Raw genomic sequence first — 22,248 nt, forward strand, 5'->3', positions numbered from 1 at the left:
AACGGCTAAAGGAGGCGGGGCTTATGGAAAATGGTTCCTTTTGCAGACTCGGTCCAGAGGCATACAAGAGGATTTTCCCAGACCTGACCGCCGTTTCCCCAACAATGAGAATGGGCGTTGGCCTACCTGAACGCCCCTTCTGAGAGAGAAGCGGTCAGTCCCACCCTTTTCTGGAAGGCCGACTGGTTGGGTGGGCATCGGGGTGGGAGAGCACTAATTCTTTCTTGTTACAGGACGACACGTCAGTCTGCATTCAAGCACTCGCCGAAAAGCTGGAGAACGGCTAAAGGAGGCGGGGCTTATGGAAAATGGTTCCTTTTGCAGACTCGGTCCAGAGGCATACAAGAGGATTTTCCCAGACCTGACCGCCGTTTCCCGCTCTCTCAGAAGGGGCGTTCAGGTAGGCCAACGTCCATTTACTTCTAAATTATGTATATGTCATAACTTATCATACTATATGCGGCTGCGCGGGTGATAGATGGAGCCCCCCGTGGCTCCCGCATAACACCCATCCTGCGCAGGCTGCACTGGCTACCTGTGGCCTTCCGGGTGCGCTTCAAGGTTTTGGTGACCACCTTTAAAGCGCTCCATGGCATAGGGCCGGGTTATTTACGGGACCGCCTACTGCGACCAGATACCTCTCACCGACCCGCGCTCTCACAGGAGGGACTCCCTCAGCCGAGGTACTATCGATCAGGCGGAATGGGCTCTGACCCCTTCCTTGTTCAACGAAATATCTCGCCGTTTTGGCAAACCGCTGGTGGACCTGTTCTATCGGCCTCCAACCATCAGCTCCCCAGATACTTCACCCGGTTTCCTTCCACGGGATCGGAGGCAGTGGATGCCCTATGCAGCACATGGCCGCTAGGCCTCCTTTATGCCTTTCCTCCTATACCCCTCATTTCCAGAGTAATCCGCAAACTCCTCGAGGAGAGAGCCGAACTGATCCTAGTGGCTCCTTATTGGCCCAGGAGGCCTTGGTTTGCGGATCTACTGGCCTTATCGGTACGGGACCCTTGGAAGATACCCGCAAACAAAGTGGCCCTTTGTCAGGGGCCCCTTCGGCACCCGGACCCGCAGTGGTTTTGCCTAGCCGTCTGGAGGTTGAGCGGCTCCTCCTAACGAGAGCCAACGTACCATCCAAGATCATTCCTACGATTCAGGCAGCCCGCCGTGACTCTACATCCCGCATTTATCAAGCGACCTGGCAGACTTTCGTCGCATGGTGTGAAGCCCGTGGCAGGGTGGCAACCTCGGCTTCTGTCGTCAATGTATTGGAGTTTCTCCACGACGGTTTCGAGTCCAGCCTCTCTCCAAACACCCTGAGATGACATCTGGCGGCAATATCTTCAATACTCACCTGTGGATCCTCGCACTCACTTTCCAGGGAACCTCTTCTACGTGATTTTCTCCGTGGAGCCACTAACCTGAGACCTCCAGTGGTCCACCGTTTTCCTTCATGGAGGTTACATAAGGTTTTGTCCGCACTGACGCGGGCCCCGTTCGAGCCGTTGAGGGAGGTTTCTCTCCTGTTCCTGTCTTTCAAAGTTTCATTCTTGATAGCCATTACATCGGTCCGCTGAGTTTCTGAACTCTCTGCACTGTCTATTCGACAGGATCTGTGTGTGTTCATAGGGACAGGGTGATCCTTCGCCTGGATCCCACTTTTCTCACCAAAGTTAATACGATTTTTCATCGCACCCAAGAACTCACCCTTCCAAACTTTTGTCCGAACCCTCAACGACCGCAGGAATTCGCCTGGCACAATCTAGACATTCGGCGTGCGTTAAAGATATACATTTTTCGAACAGCGTCGATACATCGGACCAAGCGCTCTTCGTGTCATTCCAACCTACATCACTGGGGACTAGAGTTAGCAAATCGGTCTTGTCCAGATGGATCAGAGCTACAATTGTCATTGCCTATGAGAGACAAGCTCTTCCAGTGCCTAGGCATATTACCGCTCACTCTACCAGAAGCGCTTCTACATTGGCAGCTTGGGCAACTCAAGCATCTCTGGAAGAGATATGTAAAGCTGCAGCGTGGTCTACCCCGACGGCGTTCATCCGTCAGTACCAACTGGACGCTTACACGTCTTCTGACACTGCCTTTGGAAGACAAGTCCTGCAGGCGGTCCATAATGATTCGGATTGACTACGTCGGCCTTTCCTTCCCCCTCGGAAGGACATCAAGCTTTGGTATGTCCCAGACCTAACCGCCGTTTCCCCCAACAATGAGAATGGGCGTTGGCCTACCTGAACGCCCCTTCTGAGAGAGGGGAAACGGCGGTCAGTCCCACCCTTTTCTGGAAGGCCGACTGGTTGGGTGGGCATCGGGGTGGGAGAGCACTAATTCTTTCTTGTTACAGGACGACACATCAGTCTGCATTCAAGCACTCGCCGAAAAGCTGGAGAACGGCTAAAGGAGGCGGGGCTTATGGAAAATGGTTCCTTTTGCAGACTCGGTCCAGAGGCATACAAGAGGATTTTCCCAGACCTGACCGCCGTTTCCCCCTCTCTCAAAAGAGGCGTTCAGGTAGGCCAACGTCCATTTACTTCTAAATTATGTATATGTCATAACTTATCATACTATATGGTGTTTCTATTAGTGCTGCGGAAAGTTTCAGCTTCATTTATAAAAGGTCCTTTGGCGTATATGAAGGTAGAAAAGAAAGCAGAGTTGAGGCCTGTCCTATATTGGATGGGACACTATTCCAGAGCATAGGGACAGTGTGAAAAAGCACGCTTCCTAGGTCCCATGAAATGGCAAAGTTTAAAAGAGGAACCTGAGACAGCTCCTCCTTATGGGAGCTTGTTGGATGGGCAGATGTTCTTGGGAGAAAGATGTCCTCCAGGAACTGGGCACTGTGGTTTAGGTCCGTGTTTTTCCAACTTGGCAAATTTAAGAGGTGTGGACTTCAACGCCCAGACTTCTCCAGATAGAATTTTGCAAGCAAGTTCTGTGTTCATGCTTCTGGGCATTCCAAAATATTTTTTTAAATCAAAAGTGAGGGATTACATTTCCATAATTCTTACAAGAGAAAATTAGTTCTTATAAAGTGTGAAGTTTAAAATATAAATGGCTAAAATCACATGGGATATATAAAAATATAGAGATTTCATAATACTTGGCTATTTCTTCAGGAAATTTCACCCATCTTAATTTTTTTTCAACATTGTAATATCAGAGGCACTATTGTGTATGCTGATGCCATCTTGCTATTCCTTAGAAATATCCTAAGAGAAAGCAGCTTCCCTGTTTTGTGTGTATATACGCACATCTTTATTGATAGATAATCCTTATGCGAAAATCTTCTCAGGACCTCCTTCATTGGAGTGTATGGGTTTCCATGTTTAAAAGTGATCATTTTCATAATATTGTAGCATTTTATTAAGTAATTTATTCTTTAAGGGGAAAGATAAATATATATTTATAATAGCAGTTACTATGGACTGATACAGAAATGTATCAGTGTCAGCAAGTTATTTTCAGGATAGGACCCACCCATTATAAGTTATGCACGTATACTAGTTACTTTTAAATACATCTGGCATTATAGGAAGCTATCTGTTTCACACGTGGGCAGACAAGCCTTGCGGAATGTTAATTAAAATAAATGAAGCAGTTGATTTGCATCCATTATTAATAGGTAGTCAGACTGAATGTCTTCTTTGGATGCCATTGCTTCCTCTCCTGTGTCTAGATCAAACTTTAAATTGCCAGAATGAAGCCACCTTCTTGGTTTTGTCATTGGCCAAAAATAAAGTCATTCTTGGTACATGTTTCTGATAGTAGCCAACATACTAGCAGATGGGCTGGGTTGTTTCTCTCAACATCACACAGCATGTTATTGTCTTCTAAGAGCCTTCACTTGACATATTGATTTTACACTTAGGCATGCCAACTCTCAATCTATTCAGGGTCTTCCAGGTACTATAAGGGAGGTCCTTCAGCCAGATCCTCCTTTAATGTTATTCCTTGCTTGATGGTCTTCTTCCTCCATCTTTTAATTTGTTTTTGTTTTTGTGTACCCTCAAGAATGTTTGTTCATGCCATAAAGCTGTTCCTAGATCTGAATCGGTGGGCTTGGGGCCATTCAGAGAATGTTAAAGATCATTCTCTTGCTTAGTTTTCTCAGCATCTGCTGGTACCTTTCTCTTGATCTTAGGTGGAGCAATGCCAGCGATATTTCTCAATTGGTGTAGGTTTGAGACATCATGTCCCTTCTTCATTGATGGTGATATCAACTTGTTTTGCATGTGCAGATGTGCCCCACACTGGAGCAGCATGCTCAGCTGCAGAGACACTCAAGGCCGAAGCTGATGTGCACAACATAGATGGCTGAGCTCCCTTGACGATCTAATATGGTCTTAATTGTATAAGTGCTACCATAGGCTTCCTAGCTATCTCATCAATAATTGATCCTTGTGTGGCTACTGCTGTATCATTCGCATAGATGAATAGACATGTGTTGTTGGGAACCGGTTAATCAATTGTATATATGTTATACAATGTTGGAAACAATACACTTCCTTGTGGCAGCCCGTTCTTCTGCATCTTCCACTTCTGTTCTTACATTCATTCAGTGTCACATAAAATCTCCGGTTCTGGAAAAAACTGCCTGAGGCGGTTGCTTTCTGCAAATGATAATAGCCAGACATTTATACCGAACCTAATGAGATTATTCATTTTAGGTAAAATGTAAAAACTGAAAATGAACATGTGCCTTACTTGACAACAAACTTAACTCCTTTCAAAATTTGTTACTTTTTGCCAGCCGTACAATTCTTCTGCATAAATAAGGATTAAGATTTAACAGCATTTAAATGAAATCATACATGAATAAAATCACTTTTAAGAGTGAGATGGTCAGCATATAAATTTAAAAAGTGAATAGTAATTCAGATTTTAGGTGAACATGCAATTGACCATTGAGCTTTTAGAGCATGTACCTTGATACCTATTGCTCTGTTGTCCTCATTCACCAATTCCAAAACATTTCATCTTAAAGTCATTATAACATTGCATAAAATGGCAGATAATTAACATTTTATTTGGGTGTCCATTCTTATCTATGCTTGAAATCCAGAAAATGTTGTAAACTAAACATGATTGCCACTTACTGAACTGTCACAAATAGAAACACAAATCTGTTGTTTCCCTTGTTGCCTTCTCTTTTCCCATTATCACCTCCTTCATGGAAGTTGAAAACAATGAAATGAAATGATACAACGTTCAGCAAGCTGGCTTTGAGGAATTGTACTACTTTTCCCATCAGTCTCATATTATCTCCTTGCAACACAGCACTCTTTGGCAGTAGCCACAAAGGAAGAAGATTACAACTGAATGCAGGGATTTTATTTCGTTTCTTACCAATTTTATGTCAGATAATACCTTACTAGAAAATTATAGCGTCATGCAGATTTAGTTCTCTCTTCTGAGCAACTTAATTGAAGTAACTCATAGAACCAGAATTGTGTAGATGGCATAATCACTTTTTGCCTGGATCTTCAGCTGCCTTCCAGTCCATCCTGAAGGCAGTGACCAAATAAATTATTTGCTTTTTTGCAGCTATTTACTCTTGAAAGAGACCATTAAATCTCTTCATGGTAGATAATAGAAAAGAAAGAGACTGCAATAATAAAAAGTCCTAGATGTAATCAAAATATTAGTGAACCATTTTGAATAATATATATTATATCAACCTACAGTGTATGGATATTACATTTCTCATAAAAATGAATGCAGGTTTTGTCTGTACATTATGAGATTTTTGTTTATCAGGTGATCTCAGGTTAAATCAGCAGTATCTGAGGTTCTGAAGGCTTCTCCTAAGACATTGAGTATCCATAGTTGTTGGACTATCCCAGGCAAATTTAAATGCTTTTATAACAGTGCTTAGTATGAAGGCAGCTTGATGGTTTTTGTTTGTTTATATCAGGGGTAGTCAACCTTTTTATACCTACTGCCCACTTTTGTATCTTTGTTAGTAGTAAAAGTTTCTAACCACCCATTGGTTCCACAGTAATGTGCCATTATCGTCATCTGCACATGCCTCTCGCGCATTGTGGATTGGGTTTGGGGGGTGGGGGGCGCTGGCTACCAGCTCTGCTTGTCCGTTACAGCTGGGTGGTGTGGGGGGAGATGCGCGAGCTATTCTGGGACAAGGATCTTTTGTTTGCGGTCACACTATAGCGCCATTTAGTTCCACTTACATAATGTGAACTAAAATTATGCGCGGGCGATACAAATAGTATATTTTCAGAAATTTTAATTGTCACGGGGAATTTTATGAAAACCTAATGAAAATGTTTTTAAATAATGCTATGAATTTTTTTTTTAAAGTCAATTAAATTAAAAAAAAGGAAAGTGCTTCAGTATTGGACAAAACCCCTACCGCCCACCATGAAAGCTGGAACGCTGACTAGTGGGCGATAGGGACCAGGTTGACTACCACTGGTTTACATCCTGCCTTTAAAATTGTACAATAATTATAAATTCATAGCTAAGGCAGGACTTGAACTTACGGTTTCTTGCTTTCTAGCCGGGTGCGTTAACCACTAGACGAAACTGGCTCTCAAAATGTACATTTATGTCTTATGTCCTGAAATTCCTTTTGTCGCTACCCTTTAAAGCAACAGAAGGGAATGATTCTAGAAAGAAAGCAAGGAACTGTTCAGTTTTCCCTCTGTCCATCACAAAGCTCTTCCTGTAACCACCGGTTTTTTTATAGACTCATATTTTTTTCCAGGCTAATATTTATATTTTTGTTTTATTTTGCTTTGTTTTGTAATCATACTTACATTAGTAGTATGAGAATTAGTAGTTAGCTATAATTCAGTCACTTTACAATCCTAGCATGGAGATCTACATAGATCACAGGAATTTAAAGTTTGGTTTATAAGTTAAGGGAGATAAATGCCAGGAGGAGAAAGATATTGAGATTATTCTGCAGAAGCTTAACATTTTTAAAAAACATTTATTTCTGTAATTTCTGTCTCTTAAGACAGCAGAATGAATTGCTTCCAAGTGGCACATATTAAACAATTACATTGTTCAATCATTGTTGACTATTTTTAGAATGTGTAACATCTTTCTTTGTGTTTCTAGGAAAACATTCCCACAGACGACATCAGAATATCAGATTGGAAAGAGCAGGTTTTCCAATCTCATTGTGTTTTGCTGGCAAAAAGCTGCCAGGCTGCAATGGAGCTGGCAAAGCATGCTGTAGGGATTCAGAAGATGGCGTTTAAGTATGGGAAGCACATGTCAATGTGTCACAAGGTATGACTTCCCTCTTCTTTAAAAGCTTCCCGAATGGCCAAGCAGCCAGCATCCTTTTTCAAGAAGCATGTCTTTCTGTAGATAATATGTTTCTTAAAAACACACATACACATTTAGTTCATTTGTGACTAAACTGCATGGGAAAATACTTATATGAAGTATTTAGCATATTACAGAATTCATTTCCCTGTGCTAAGTTGATTCGATACACTTACAGCCTTTAAAACTGAGACAGCTGTCAAAGTAGCCAACTAATCCCAGGAAGCTAATGTGAACGAATAGGAGGAGTGAGCAGAAGGTTTACAGGGAGCTCAGTATGGAATTAGAGAGATTTGGGGAGTTATGATAGCTGCCTGAGCATCTGTGAAAGGGGACAAAAGAGAGTACTTGGCCGCCCTAGAAATTGTCAATGTATTTATCTAGAAAATTGCATCTGATCTTATTCATGGTATGTATGGCAAGTAATTGCTGTACTGCTAACAACAAACAAATGAAACCATCAACATAAAGATTCAGTTAAAATATTAGAATAATCAAATCTCAATAACTGTGTAAAGATCAGCTGTCTTTTGCAATCCTCAAATATTATTAGTTATATTAGTTGTTGTTAAATGCATTTCCTGTGGATAACTACTCTTAACTTCATGATTTTAATCCCCTTTTTTCAGCTAAATGCTGATATTCAGCCATTTATTGATGGAAATTCGAATGATTCCCTGCCATTTAACTTAAATTCTGCTCCTGTAGTATTCCATCAAGAGTCTGTTGGAAGAGAAGTCTGGATTAAGCAAATTAAAGAGGTAAATAAGTAATTACATCTATGGTGGCTATGTTTGTACATCTTACAAAATCATAATCATCCCCTCATATTAATTTATTTTTAAGAAACCATAGTTAACATTAACCACAGTTATAGAGTCTGAATCCAACTATACGGTTCCATAAATAGTATCAATGTTATAATTCTCTTTTTTTCTTTCATTTGAAGAACACTAAGCATTTATAAAAAGAAATAGTTTTCCCATTTCTGCATGTTTATTATTTAGTAGAACTAGAAATTAAATGTGCTACTGTTGAGTGTGTTTATGTGCATAAAGTCTATGATTCTTATGGTAATTTCTTTTCAAAATTCATCCGGTTAGACTCAATTTTATTAAAATACAAAAATAAATGTAATTTAAAATATGCCTGCCTTCCCTACAGTTTTAGTTTTACAATAATTGAATATTTTTAGCATAAAGCAGAGGGAATGAGCTGCTCATGCATATATGATTATAATTCAAAACACAGCTGGTTGGGCACATGTTAGCCTACTGGCTTTGATATTATTGCTTATCTTATGATTGTGGTTCCTTCACAAAAGCTATCTCAATAGAAGCATTTTAATGTAAGCCTTGATATAAGTCTTTTAATACATGACTCCTTCTTCAATGGGTAGTTTAAATGGGAAATAGAGTGAAGCACTCCACCTTGCTTTCTTGCCTCTCTTTTTCCTGGGGAACCCTTCAAAAAGTTTGACAGTGTGCATTTTCTACATTGCAAGCCCTGTCTTTATGTAAGGCTGATCCTTCAGAGCTGTATTTGCTACTATGGGTTATATGCAGAGGTGGATGTAATTTGCTTGCTCCCATTCTTTCTCATGAGACTGTAATTGCATAGAGGAAAGTAATGTGGAATATGGCTAAGGGCCATGCTTCATTGATCCATAAATTCATCACAGTCTTTCTCAGAAACAAAAGAAAGAATTCCACTTGAGGGGTAGTTGAAAGAACTAGTTATTTTGTGCAGCATGTATCATGTCCGCTCTCTGAAAGATGTCAGTAGAACAGAAACTAGTAGACACCTGACAAGCCAAATGTGAGTTCTTAAACCTGATGAAAAAATACCATATTTTTCGGACTATAAGATGCACCGGTGTATAAGACACACCAAGATTTTGAAGATTTCTGCAGGCCTCCCAAACCCTTTGCATGGCCCATTTTTTGCCCATTTTTGCAAAAAATTGGGTGTGCAGAGGGTTTGGGAGGCCTGCAGAGTGCTCCTGGGGGCTGGGGAGGGCAAAAACACCCCCAGTTTTGCGAAAAACGGGCCCATAGTGGGTTTGGGAGGCCTGTAGAATGCTCCTGGGGGAGGGCAAAAAAGCTCCCGGTTTTGCAAAAAATGAGGGTGTTTTTGCCCTCCCCAGCCACCAGGAGCACTCTGCAGGCCTCCCAAACCCTCTGCACACCCTGTTTTTGTGAAAAACCAGTCCCATTTTTCACAAAAATGGGACAGGCGGGGCTTTAGGAGGCCAAAAATGGCTGTATTCAGTATATAAGACGCACCAACATTTCCACCCTCTTTTGTGGGGGAGGGGAAGTGCATGTTATACTCTGAAAAATACAGTATATGGGTTTTCTATTTAGCACAGGGGCACGAAGGCTGAGTGGTTAAAGAAGCTGAGCTTCTCAGCTGGAGAACTGATAGCCCAGGTTTGAGACCTGAGCTTCATGTAATGGGGTGAGCTTCCATTACTTGCCTCTGCTCCTGCCCACATAGCAGTTCGAAAGCATGCAAATGAGAGTAGATTAATAGGTACCACTTTATTGGGAAGGTAACAGCCTTTGGGGTATAGCCTAGCCGTGCTGGACACATGACCACGGAAATTGTTTTGAGACAACGCTGCTCCCTCAACCAAGAAACAGAGATAAGCACCAGGCCCTAGAGTTGGACATGACTGACAGGAAAACCTTTACCTGTTTAGCACAACATGTTAGATTTTTCTTAGAGTTTTGTGCAGCTTATGATTTACAGGCTTGTAATAATATAATTTTATTTGTTTTTCTTACATGGTTTAAGACTCAAGGCAAAGAAGACTTAATAGACTATAGCAAGGTGAGTAGCTAAAATACGTCTTCATTCTAAAGACTTGTTAACTTTTATGTTTGAAGGAATATATGAATGAGCCTTGGTATTACTATTATAATATTTCATCTCAGATTTCAATCACAAATTGCCTCGTAAAGCAGCTTATAACAATTACAGTACAGTGTGTGTGATACAGGTATATAAACTGCAATAATGGAGCAGGATCAGATTTTCAGCTGAGTCTAATTTCAGGCACGATAGACTCAGAACTGGATGCACTTACAAAGTAGCACAGCAATCAAGGGTACAGCCAGCAAATATTCCTATATCCAAATGTGTTTCTTATTGCTCCTGTATATTAGTGATGGAATTATTGTTGTTCTTGTTTTTAGAAGACTGATTAGGATCAGATTTGAGAGCCTATAGGCTAATTATATTCTAATAACTTACTTTTGGGGAACCTTTGTAACTTCAGCTTGTATGCATCACTATTCTCTGCCAATTATATTCGCCAGTCCCCTATCCCAGAATTTAACTGTAACAAAAGGGTGGTTATAGGAAGAGCTTCCACTAGGTTGGACTTGCCTGAATGGACATATGCATTAAAATATCTGCTGCTTCACAAAATTTGGTGATGGAACCATGTTGCTGAGTCTCATTTGAAAGTCTCATTTTCCAGATTCCCTAGAGAAAAGGGATGATTTGCATGAATATCTGGTTGTTGTAAAATCAACCTGCTGCTATTTTGTCATTGTAGCTTTTGCCTTTGAGTGCTAAACTTAAGGGCACCTGGGAGACAGACAGAAGGCAACTGAGCGCTAATTATCAAGGCTTAAGGATCAATAGAACTGTGGCTTCTATAATGGCCTTGGCTTGTTGGATATGCTAGTATAGCCAGATCAGGGGTAAAATGCTCCCGGTTTGAACCGGATCGCCCGATCCAGTAGTGATGGCAGCGGGTGGTTCGGAGAACCAGTAGCAAAAATCCATGAGGACCCCCCGCCCCGGGCCCATGCCCAGCTGAGCCGCAGCATCATCAGAGTTTTGTTTTTTTAACTTTTAAAAGCATTTTTTCTTCGGCTGAAAAATGCATTTAAAAGTATTTAAAAAAAAGCCTCTGATGATCGTGCGACTTAGCTGGGATTGTCAGAATCTTTTAGAAGCTGTAGAAGAGGCTGTAAAAAAATTGCTTTTAAAGGGATCAGGCTACTCAGCTGGGATCACCAGAACCCTTTAGAAGCATTTTTTCTACAGCCTCTTCAGCCAAAGAGGTTGTAGAAAAAATGCTTTTAAAAGTAAAAAAAAAAAAAGTTGGCCATGGCCATCCAGTCACATTACTCCCCACCAAGCCACGCCCACAGAACCGGTAGTAACAAATTTTATATTTTACCCCTGAGCCAGATGATACAACTTTACAGTTCTTTTTGTGATTGTTCAAAGCTAAAAAGGCACTGAAAAAAGTGACTTATGGCCATTTTTCACACTTACGACCGTTGCGGCATCCCTATGGTCATGTCATCAAAATTCAGAAGCTTGGCAACTGACTCATATTTATGATGGTTGCAATGTCCCAAAGTCATATGATCACTTTTTGCAATCTTCTGACAAGCAAAGTCAAATGGGGAATCCAGATTCATTTAACAGCGTTGTTACTAACTAAACAACTGGAAAGAATGGTTGTAAAATGAGGCAAAACTCACTTCAAAATTGTTTCACTTAGCAAAAGAAAATTTGGGCTCAGATGTGGTCATAAGTCAAGGACTACCTGTATAAATTTTGATCCTGTGTTTATCAGCATCCAAACTCAATCCTCCTGTGAGTACACATTGAAAACTACAAATATCTCTTTGAGAAGGTCACCATAGTGAACTATAATGTGAATGCCTTGAGTGAATATTTCCTGTCCTACATACAAAATGTGTGTCATATAGTAGTTAGATATACCATCCCAAGCATAGCATTTTAGGAATGTATGAAATATAATACTTTTAACAATGACATTTAGTTGGGGCTATTGTTTTTGTCACTGCTTGAGTTTTATGTATCTAAACCCTGTCTAATACTATAGGGGTTTGTATCTCTTACTAATGTTTAATTGTCTGGTTTGAACCTTGTTGATGGAAGTCGAAGCAATTTCACAATTCTTATTGTGGGGTAGGAAGAAAGCATGTTTACCATTTAAAATACACATGGGGATGGAAATTCTGTGTTATGATTAATAATGATAACACTGTTCTGTTCTATAAAATACCTTACTATTGTTCTCACAACAAAAACAAAGGAAAGGGAAAGTGTTAACTCTGCACAGCTAATCACAGTAAAGATTACTTGAGACTGGGAGACGACTTCCGGTGTCCAGTGGCAACGGACGTCTGGAAGGCTTCTCCTGCCTCCAGCGCCCGAATCCGGCCGCCGCCGAGGCCCTCAGGGGCCAGGTGTTCCGAAAAGGACACCTGCCGCACGGACGGCTCGCCAGGGGTCTCCCAGCCGACATACAGGACTGTGGGGACCGATGCTGGCGCGTCCTAGGCTTGGCAGGGTTTGGATGCCACAGGCCGCGGCCATTATTTTGGTCGTCGCCTGGGCCGCTGTGCCCGGTGACACCGGGGCATTGGATTTATAACTGCAGCAGCCTGGTGGTGAACAGGGAACGGAGAAGAATTGAGGAGGAGAAGGGAAGGGAATATCGGTAAATGTGAGTGGAGTGCTCCGGAGTGCGGGGGGGTTTTTTCTCCCCTGCGGTTGGAAGGAGCACGAGTTATTCTGGAGAGAGGAGAACTTAAAATAAGAAGATTACCGGTTTTGTGGAGCTCTGGAGAGAAGAGGTGATGGAGAAATTTAGGAGGGAAGGTTTGAGGCCCCCCCTCCTTCTGGGGAACAGTGGTGGCGTCCAGCTTCCGCCTTCACTATGAGAATTTTGATGACATCACTTCCCTTCGGCTTCCTGGTTGACTAACTGTACTCTGGACTCGTTGCTCCTGTGAGTGCCCCCTGGTGGATCCGGAGGAAATTACAAGGATACTGTGCCTGCCTGAGGATTTTGTATTTTTTTTTTCCTTAATGGCAAAAGGTCAGAGACCAACTGCTGGAGAGATGGAGAGAATTTTGGAAAAGTTATCTAATATGGACAAGAAATTGGATGAAATAAGAGCAGAAATTGTGACTATCCAAAAGGATTTAAAGGATACTCAACAAGTTTCAGCAGAAAACAAGCAGAAAGTGGAAGGTTTGGAGGGTGAGATGCGGGCAGTGCAGAAAAGAGAGGAGACGACAGGCAATGCTGTGCTTGGACTACAGATGGATAAAATGTCTTATTTCCTTAGGTTTCAAAATTTGGAAGAAGTGGACCAAGAAGACTTGAGAGATGTTGTGACTAAATTGTTGGGAGAATTTCTTGGGAGAGGTGTTGATTTCATGAATTGGGATGTGGATCGAGTTTATAGAGTTAATTCAATATGCACGCACGCATGCAGTTCCCAGAGAGGTTCATGTCAAATTTGTGAGAAGAGAGACGAGAGATGAAATTCTTAGAAAACATAGGAGTGGGGCACTGATTTACAGGGGCAGGGAGATAGCCATTCTGAGGCAGATTCCCAGACAGGTACGTGAAAAAAGAAAGAAATATTATTTTTTGTCAAGCAAATTGTACCAGAAGGGAGTGGGCTTCAGATGGCTGATGCCAGAGGGATTGATGATTTTCCGGGAGGGCATTACGAAAAAAATCAGTACAATTGCGGAGGCTACGGCCTATGTGGAGGAACACAAAGCCCTCCTGGAATCAGATGACCCAGGAATTGAAGAAGGGGAGGTTATAGATCATGGGGCGGAAGCGGCTGCCGCTGTTGCGGCCCTGGAGTTGGGTCAGGGTGAACCCAGAGTTCTGAGATCCAAAACTAGGAAGTGATAAAGATATTTGGGATTGTCTTGGTTTTCCTTATTCTCTTTTGTACGATATTCTGTTTATTCTTGACCCTTCTTTATTACGATTTAAAATTTGTAAACTTAGCTACTTCGTGTCACCTGCTTGCCATATGGCTGTTGTATGTGTTAAAAAATTTGAGTAAAATTCTTATTTTAGATAAGAAAAATGAAAATTTACCATACCTGATATGTATTTGTATAAACCTTTTTTGACTAATAAAAACTTTTTGAATAATAAAAGATTACTTGAGACTGTAATCTATCCTATCATCTATTTTCAGTTTGATACACATGATGCTATTGTGGGAGATACATTGGGAGCTAGAGTTTCTCTTGGCAGGAATGCCAAATATGTCAATAACCAACTGCTACCTCTCAATAAACATGAGGAACTCAAAGCAAGGTGTCCATTAAGCCGTGAAAAAGGCAGGAGAAAAAGGTACTGGCTTAGAATTGGGAGGGTACAATAAGTGTTGTCTATATTTTATAGACGGCAGTCAATTAATTTAACTGGCTTCAGTCTAGTGTGCAATAAAGATTCTTAATTAGATCTCCCCTGTCAAATGTCGAGGTAATTTCTGTTGAATCTGTGCTAGTTCAAGGAGAGACCTGAAAGCTAGTTTGGCTCATGTTGAAGTTCCTCTTCCATAATATAGAATTGTTTAACTTCACATATTCTGACTTGGTTTCCACACTCTGAAAATGTAAATTCCCGTTGATCTTTCATGCCAACAAGCCCTTTGTAATCTGCAGGATCCTTTTTCTGTAGATGATTTCGGCCCACTTCAAAAGCCCACTTTACTTACTACTATGAGAGGCCATTTATTGATACTTAAATCTGTTAAAACTAGTCAAATCTTCTAGAGAATTGTGCCCATATGAAAATCAATTATCCTCGATTAATATTCTATTCTGGGAGTGGGGGTGGGATTCTTTGAACTCACGTGAACAAAAAGGAATAAAAGATATAGGTTAAATGTAAAAACATTAGAAGCAGTGTTTGAAATCGCTCTACTGAAGTGTAGGTGCTCAAAACTTGTATACTTCCTGTGCAGATGTAGTGTCTTCAGATGTAGTCTCTTCTTCTGATCAGAAATTAAGAAAAGAACAATACTGGTAATAGCTATATATAAGAAAATGACAAAGGCTTCCTGAAAATGGCCTGGTGTAATTAAATGTGAATAAATATAACAAATATTAGTTGGGTTTACACATTAGCTTGAATTGCAAGCATTTTAATTCACGGGAGAAATTTTATTTGCATGATTAAATAGAAAGTTTCAGCACCGCTAGTCTCTTAATCTGTAGCAATAAACAGATTACTGATTATTACTCAAAATAGTGATCTGTTAGTACCTCCATTTCCACGTTAGTTATTTCCTGTGTGCAAAGCAGTCACTTTTTTGAAAAGCCCAATGGAAGGGTAATCTTTGCATTCATACACTCAGAAAGACAACCAGGGGTATTTTCAAAGCAGCTGTTTTTGGCCATGCAAAAATTATGGCTCCTTTTTTTGAAAAATATACTGATTCAAAAGGTACTTTATTTGCATTAATGTTTAAATACATGTTTAGTATTCTTCCGGAAAAGCACTAAACCCACCTTCCAAGCAGCCTAAACAACAACAAACAAAGAGAGGGAGTGGGCTCACAATTGTGAAACAGCAGGGAGAAGGACAAGTTTTTTCTGTTCCATGACACAGCCGCCCCATTACCACCATCATGGCTACTAGATAAGTATTTGGATCCTGGTCTCAAAGCTGAGATTGACTTAAAAACCAAACAGGTAAAGAGGGAGAATTCATTTTGAAATGGTTTTGGAAGACTGTGCCCACAGAGCTGAAGGGAAGGGTTGTGTCCTCAGCAACAGCCTAAAATGGCTAATCGATGCCAGGCTGATCTGATTGGCCTACAGTCACCTTAACAGCATCACTGATAAAACAGACCACAGAAAGCATGTCAGATTATATCCACAGCTATGTAAAACTGCTGTGACTTGTTGCCTGCTTAAGCACTACTTTAAGTACACTAAGACCACCTAAGGTACGGTTGGGGATGAGATGAAGGCAGCATCATGGGGATTTAGAAATTAAAAAATTGCTGAGGACTGCCATGTCTGGGTGCACATGGAGAAAGGCCCTTGGATAAATAATAATAATAATAATATTTTTATTTATAGACCGCCCTTCTCCCAAAGGACTCAGGGCGGTGTACAGCTACAAGTAAAATACAGAAAGAAAACAACAGTACAAAACTAAAAGCAACCCTTAAAAAACCTATTTAATTTGGCTACTTATAGATAAAAATATTCCCACTAAAATTTACTAAAAAATTTAAAAACCCATAAATCAATTTAATAATATAAAATTTAAGCGAGTCCAGCAAGACGAAATAAGTAGGTTTTGAGTTCGCGGCGGAAGGTCCTAAGGTCAGGTATTTGTCTGAGTCCAGGGGGAAGCTCGTTCCATAGGGTAGGAGCCCCCACAGAGAAGGCCCTCCCCCTGGGGGCCGCCAGCCGACATTGCTTGGCTGACGGCACCCTGAGGAGCCCCTCTCTGTGAGAGCGCACCGGTCGTTGGGAGATAGACGTTGGCAGTAGACGGTCCCGTAGGTATCCCGGTCCTAAGCCATGGAGCGCTTTAAAGGTAGTAACTAACACCTTGAAGCGCACCCGGAAGACAACAGGCAGCCAGTGCAGTCTGCGCAGGATAGGTGTTACATGGGAGCTCCGAACGGCTCCCTCACTCAGGCATGTATTTTACTTTTTTGCTTTCATATGATTACACTGTCAGGCCATAATTAAAAGTAATATTAGAAACTTTAGGGTATTCAGTTTCACAAATAAGTACAATTGAAATGTTTGGAAGTAATTTTCTAACTGCTTTGATTTTATAAGCAGATTTGCAGCAATGCTTTTCCCATATTAATACATTTCTTTGATAATGTATTTCTGTAAGTAATTTATGTAATTGCTTCAGCTGGCTATTTTTTAAAAAAAAATCAATCTTACTGAACCTTCCTTCTTTGCCATTTAGTCTTCATAGATTCACACCTTGTGATCCAAATAAAGATTAAGAATCCAGTTTTGGCAGCACAAATCACCTGTAGATTGTTTCCTAATTTCCCTATTGGAGCCCTTGAAACGTTCTCATTGGTAGTAGAAATTCCTTTGAAACATGAGGAAGTGTTGCAGCAGATCACATTAGAAAAAAGGAAATTAACAAAATCGCATATCCTATACTTAGTGAGAGAATTTCTTCATTGACTCAAAAGTTTTCTATAGCCCAAATGAAACTTTGTATTTTTTTAATGGTAAAATCTGGATCGAGCCCAGTAGGCATAGTTTTGTAGTAAAGTTATACTCCTTATATATAATAAAAGAGCTAAACTGTTAAATATTTGGCAGTATCTTTCCAATTTTGTGTTTTGACAGGAAGAGCTGTATTAGAGCACAGCCAAAAAGTTATATAAAATGAAGCACTTTAAATAAATGTTTGTCCAGCTGCCATTTAAAAAAGGAGGAAGAGGTTAAGGAGAGAAGCCACAAACACCAATCAGATCTGTAGTAAGAAATACGGAAACTTTCCAACTGTAACAAGGAAAAGTAAATCTATTAACTACAAATTGTATTGGCCTTGTTTCAGGCTAACAGCTTGGTAGACGAAATATCAGCACTTAGTGAGGCAGAAGGTTCTCCACAAGAGAAAAACAAAATTAGAAAAGCATGGCAAACTCTTAATAGATTAGTTAGTTGCTTGACCACAGATCAATTTTAGGTTTGCTTCCCCCCCCCTTTTCTCTTTAGCAAGTTTGAGAGGTTTGATATAGGATGCCATGTAAGTGGCCAATAAAGAAGACTGAGAGCTAAATGAGAGCACAGGGAATGGTTGGTCTGAGTGAGAGTTAGGTCACCAATCAGAGCAGGAAACCCTTGCTTCTGGAGCACTATTTTGTGATTTTGTTCTTTTCTAAAGATGGGTAGGCTGGGATTCTATTTATATTTGAGAGACTTTTGTAGCTGTATATATTTGCTTTCCTGGACATGGTAGATGCAGAGTTTATTCAGATGGGGGACAGAGAAGGCCCTCCCCCTGGGGGCCGCCAGCCGACATTGCTTGGCTGACGGCACCCTGAGGAGCCCCTCTCTGAGAGCGCACCGGTCGTTGGGAGATAGACGTTGGCAGTAGACGGTCCCGTAGGTATCCCGGTCCTAAGCCATGGAGCGCTTTAAAGGTAGTAACTAACACCTTGAAGCGCACCCGGAAGACAACAGGCAGCCAGTGCAGTCTGCGCAGGATAGGTGTTACATGGGAGCTCCGAACGGCTCCCTCACTCAGGCATGTATTTTACTTTTTTGCTTTCATATGATTACACTGTCAGGCCATAATTAAAAGTAATATTAGAAACTTTAGGGTATTCAGTTTCACAAATAAGTACAATTGAAATGTTTGGAAGTAATTTTCTAACTGCTTTGATTTTATAAGCAGATTTGCAGCAATGCTTTTCCCATATTAATACATTTCTTTGATAATGTATTTCTGTAAGTAATTTATGTAATTGCTTCAGCTGGCTATTTTTTAAAAAAAAATCAATCTTACTGAACCTTCCTTCTTTGCCATTTAGTCTTCATAGATTCACACCTTGTGATCCAAATAAAGATTAAGAATCCAGTTTTGGCAGCACAAATCACCTGTAGATTGTTTCCTAATTTCCCTATTGGAGCCCTTGAAACGTTCTCATTGGTAGTAGAAATTCCTTTGAAACATGAGGAAGTGTTGCAGCAGATCACATTAGAAAAAAGGAAATTAACAAAATCGCATATCCTATACTTAGTGAGAGAATTTCTTCATTGACTCAAAAGTTTTCTATAGCCCAAATGAAACTTTGTATTTTTTTAATGGTAAAATCTGGATCGAGCCCAGTAGGCATAGTTTTGTAGTAAAGTTATACTCCTTATATATAATAAAAGAGCTAAACTGTTAAATATTTGGCAGTATCTTTCCAATTTTGTGTTTTGACAGGAAGAGCTGTATTAGAGCACAGCCAAAAAGTTATATAAAATGAAGCACTTTAAATAAATGTTTGTCCAGCTGCCATTTAAAAAAGGAGGAAGAGGTTAAGGAGAGAAGCCACAAACACCAATCAGATCTGTAGTAAGAAATACGGAAACTTTCCAACTGTAACAAGGAAAAGTAAATCTATTAACTACAAATTGTATTGGCCTTGTTTCAGGCTAACAGCTTGGTAGACGAAATATCAGCACTTAGTGAGGCAGAAGGTTCTCCACAAGAGAAAAACAAAATTAGAAAAGCATGGCAAACTCTTAATAGATTAGTTAGTTGCTTGACCACAGATCAATTTTAGGTTTGCTTCCCCCCCCCCCCCGCCCCCTTTTCTCTTTAGCAAGTTTGAGAGGTTTGATATAGGATGCCATGTAAGTGGCCAATAAAGAAGACTGAGAGCTAAATGAGAGCACAGGGAATGGTTGGTCTGAGTGAGAGTTAGGTCACCAATCAGAGCAGGAAACCCTTGCTTCTGGAGCACTATTTTGTGATTTTGTTCTTTTCTAAAGATGGGTAGGCTGGGATTCTATTTATATTTGAGAGACTTTTGTAGCTGTATATATTTGCTTTCCTGGACATGGTAGATGCAGAGTTTATTCAGATGGGGGGACAGCGAGAAGGCTGAAGTTACAAATAAAGAATGCACTTTTGCAGTAGGAGCTTGCAAAAGCTGAGTTTGAACTATTATTTTTCCTGCTTTATCAGTTTGGACAGACTTTTGTAACGTTCTTTCAGTGTCTCTTCTATATAGGAAACTAATCAGAATCAACAGATTTTTCTCAATGTTGGGTGTGAAATTTTTGAATAATTTTGTTCAATCTAGCTGGAAGTGAAATGGAGTTTTCGTTCAGTATTCTCACCTTAAATAATAATTTTAAAAATTCACACATTTTTAAGGCAGTCAGTGCAACTGATTCTTTTCTAGTAAAGAAGCTTAAATGCTTATATTTACTTCTAGAAATATACATTGCCAGAGTGAAAAATTCTACTTGAATAGGCTAAATACCTAGAACTAGAAATGGTATTAGGAGAAAAACTAATTATAGTTTTAAATTACCTAAAGCACAAACTATTCTTGTTGATTAGTTGATAGATTTCATGGGAGTATACGAAACACCACTGCTTTTTTAAAAATGTAAGTTAAAACTTGAAGGACTGTACAAAATCCTTCAAAAAGGCCATACAGTCTGGGAGAAAGGCTCCTTAAACTGGAGCATCAGGGCCTTAGAGAAAATAGAGTTATGTTATGATGATTTAGCTGGATCTCAAGTTCAAATCAATGTGTGCTACATTCCATTTTCTGCAAAAACTTCATTTCTGCTAAGGCTTAAAAAGTATATAAGTAATTCCTGTGTAGGTAAAAATTCTGAGGAACGTGACTTTAAACATTTGCTGTTAGAAAGCAGTACAGTAATTGTTTTACTTCTGTTTACTGCCGTTTTTAGTTGATTGTAGAGGTAATTTTTATTGTACTGTATTGACTTAGGTCAGCAATTTTGGTTTATTTAAAAATTAGACATGATATAAATAAATAGATTACATTGTATCTAATTCAAGGACACTTGGAGAAAGCAATTATGGAACATCTCAGGTTTCTAAGATACATTAAATTACAGGATCTGTGGCTGGCCCTAACCTTTCTATCTGAACATGACCACCTCCCTAAAATTGATATTTCAGTCCTGTTGTTAGCTCCATTTGAGATAAATGTCCTCCTATTTCAACAGAAGATCAACTGCTTCTTTTAAAGTACAAGTGCCAGCTCATAGCTGAAAGTACAAAACACATTTTTGGTATTAACTATCCATTTCTTACTTGAATATATTTATTGTACAACAATATGGTTGGCTTTTTTGTTTTGTTTACATTTATACCCCGCCCTTCTCTGAAGACTCAGGGCGGCTTACAATGTATAAGGCAATAGTCTCATTCTATTTGTATATTTTTTTACAAAGTCAACTTATTGCCCCCCCAACAATCTGGGTCCTCATTTTACCTACCTTATAAAGGGTGGAAGGCTGAGTCAACCTTGGGCCGGGCTCGAACCTGCAGTAATTGCAGGCTCTGTGTTCTAATAACAGGCTTCTCTACTGCCTGAGCTATCCCGGCTTTAGTCACTTTAAAAGAAATAAGGCTATATGTATGTCCAATAGTTAAATACCCACATGGCAGGATGATAGGTTTTTTTTTTGTATTATAAGTTTTGAAATAGATGTCAAATTGGGTATGGTTTTTTAAAAAAGGGATAAGGCATCTTTTCCTTGTAGCTTATACCGATTGTCCTTTTATAATTACCATGTATAAACAAACAAACAAGGGCCTCTGGTGGCTCAGACTGCTAATGCAGTCTGTTATTAACAGCAGCTGCCTGCAATTACTGCAGGTTCTAGTCCCACCAGGCCCAAGGTTGACTCAGCCTTCCATCCTTTATAAGGTAGGTAAAATGAGGACCCAGATTGTTGGGGGCAATAAGTTGACTTTTTATATAAATATACAAATAGAATGAAGACTATTGCTAACATAGTGTAAGCCGCCCTGAGTCTTCGGAGAAGGGCGGGATATAAATGCAAATAATAATTTAAAAAAACTAAAAAGGAATACCCATGTAAAAGCTTCAACAAACAAGAAAGAAACACAGTGACTAAAAGAGGTATTGGAAAGTCACAGTATCTCAGCTATAAACATCATCATAGGATTGTTGGGAATATATAAAATAGTGTCACTTTGTGAGGGAGATGGGTGGTTTCTGAATGAGAAAGAGAGTGGCTGGCTGGCTGGTAGAATTATGGACATTGATTTAAGATTGTTGGAATAAAGTACAATATAAATATTCTCTCTATTACATCTTCGTTTATTTAAAGTTATGTTGGTATCTTCAGGCGCTTTTTCTCAGAGAATTAGAGCAGTGAAAAATGTTACAAATTAAGCACACAAATAATGACAATAAAATTGAAACGTAATAAAAATTCAGTGGAACAGAGCTTAAAATAGACGGCAAAAATAAAAAGCTTTGATCAAGTGCTGTTCGTACCTCTGTTAGGTCTGCTTCACAATCAGATGCTCCTAAAGGATGGAGGATGTAAAATGAAATCAAGAGACCAATTGACTGCAGAGGGATTTAGTTTTCAGTGATT

The 22,248-nt window shown here is 40.0% G+C and overlaps 2 protein-coding genes across 2 annotated transcripts in view; both read left to right on the forward strand.

The window, feature by feature from the left end:
• The window catches only part of PDSS2 (decaprenyl diphosphate synthase subunit 2), a 106,788-nt gene that overhangs the window by 81,241 nt on the left and 3,299 nt on the right, over nucleotides 1-22,248 (forward strand). The window contains exons 5-7 of the mRNA XM_058174403.1: nucleotides 7,111-7,284; nucleotides 7,953-8,084; nucleotides 10,123-10,158. Coding sequence (XP_058030386.1) covers nucleotides 7,111-7,284; nucleotides 7,953-8,084; nucleotides 10,123-10,158 — 342 coding nt within the window. The remainder of the gene's footprint in view (nucleotides 1-7,110; nucleotides 7,285-7,952; nucleotides 8,085-10,122; nucleotides 10,159-22,248) is intronic.
• Nucleotides 7,988-22,248, forward strand: part of BEND3 (BEN domain containing 3) — a 48,370-nt gene continuing 34,109 nt past the window's right edge. Inside the window, exons 1-2 of the mRNA XM_058174392.1 lie at nucleotides 7,988-8,084; nucleotides 10,123-10,158. The gene's annotated coding sequence lies outside the window, so the exon portion shown is untranslated. The remainder of the gene's footprint in view (nucleotides 8,085-10,122; nucleotides 10,159-22,248) is intronic.

Source organism: Ahaetulla prasina, chromosome 1, assembly GCF_028640845.1.
Source record: "Ahaetulla prasina isolate Xishuangbanna chromosome 1, ASM2864084v1, whole genome shotgun sequence".
In the NCBI taxonomy this organism is placed as follows: Eukaryota; Metazoa; Chordata; class Lepidosauria; order Squamata; family Colubridae; genus Ahaetulla; species Ahaetulla prasina.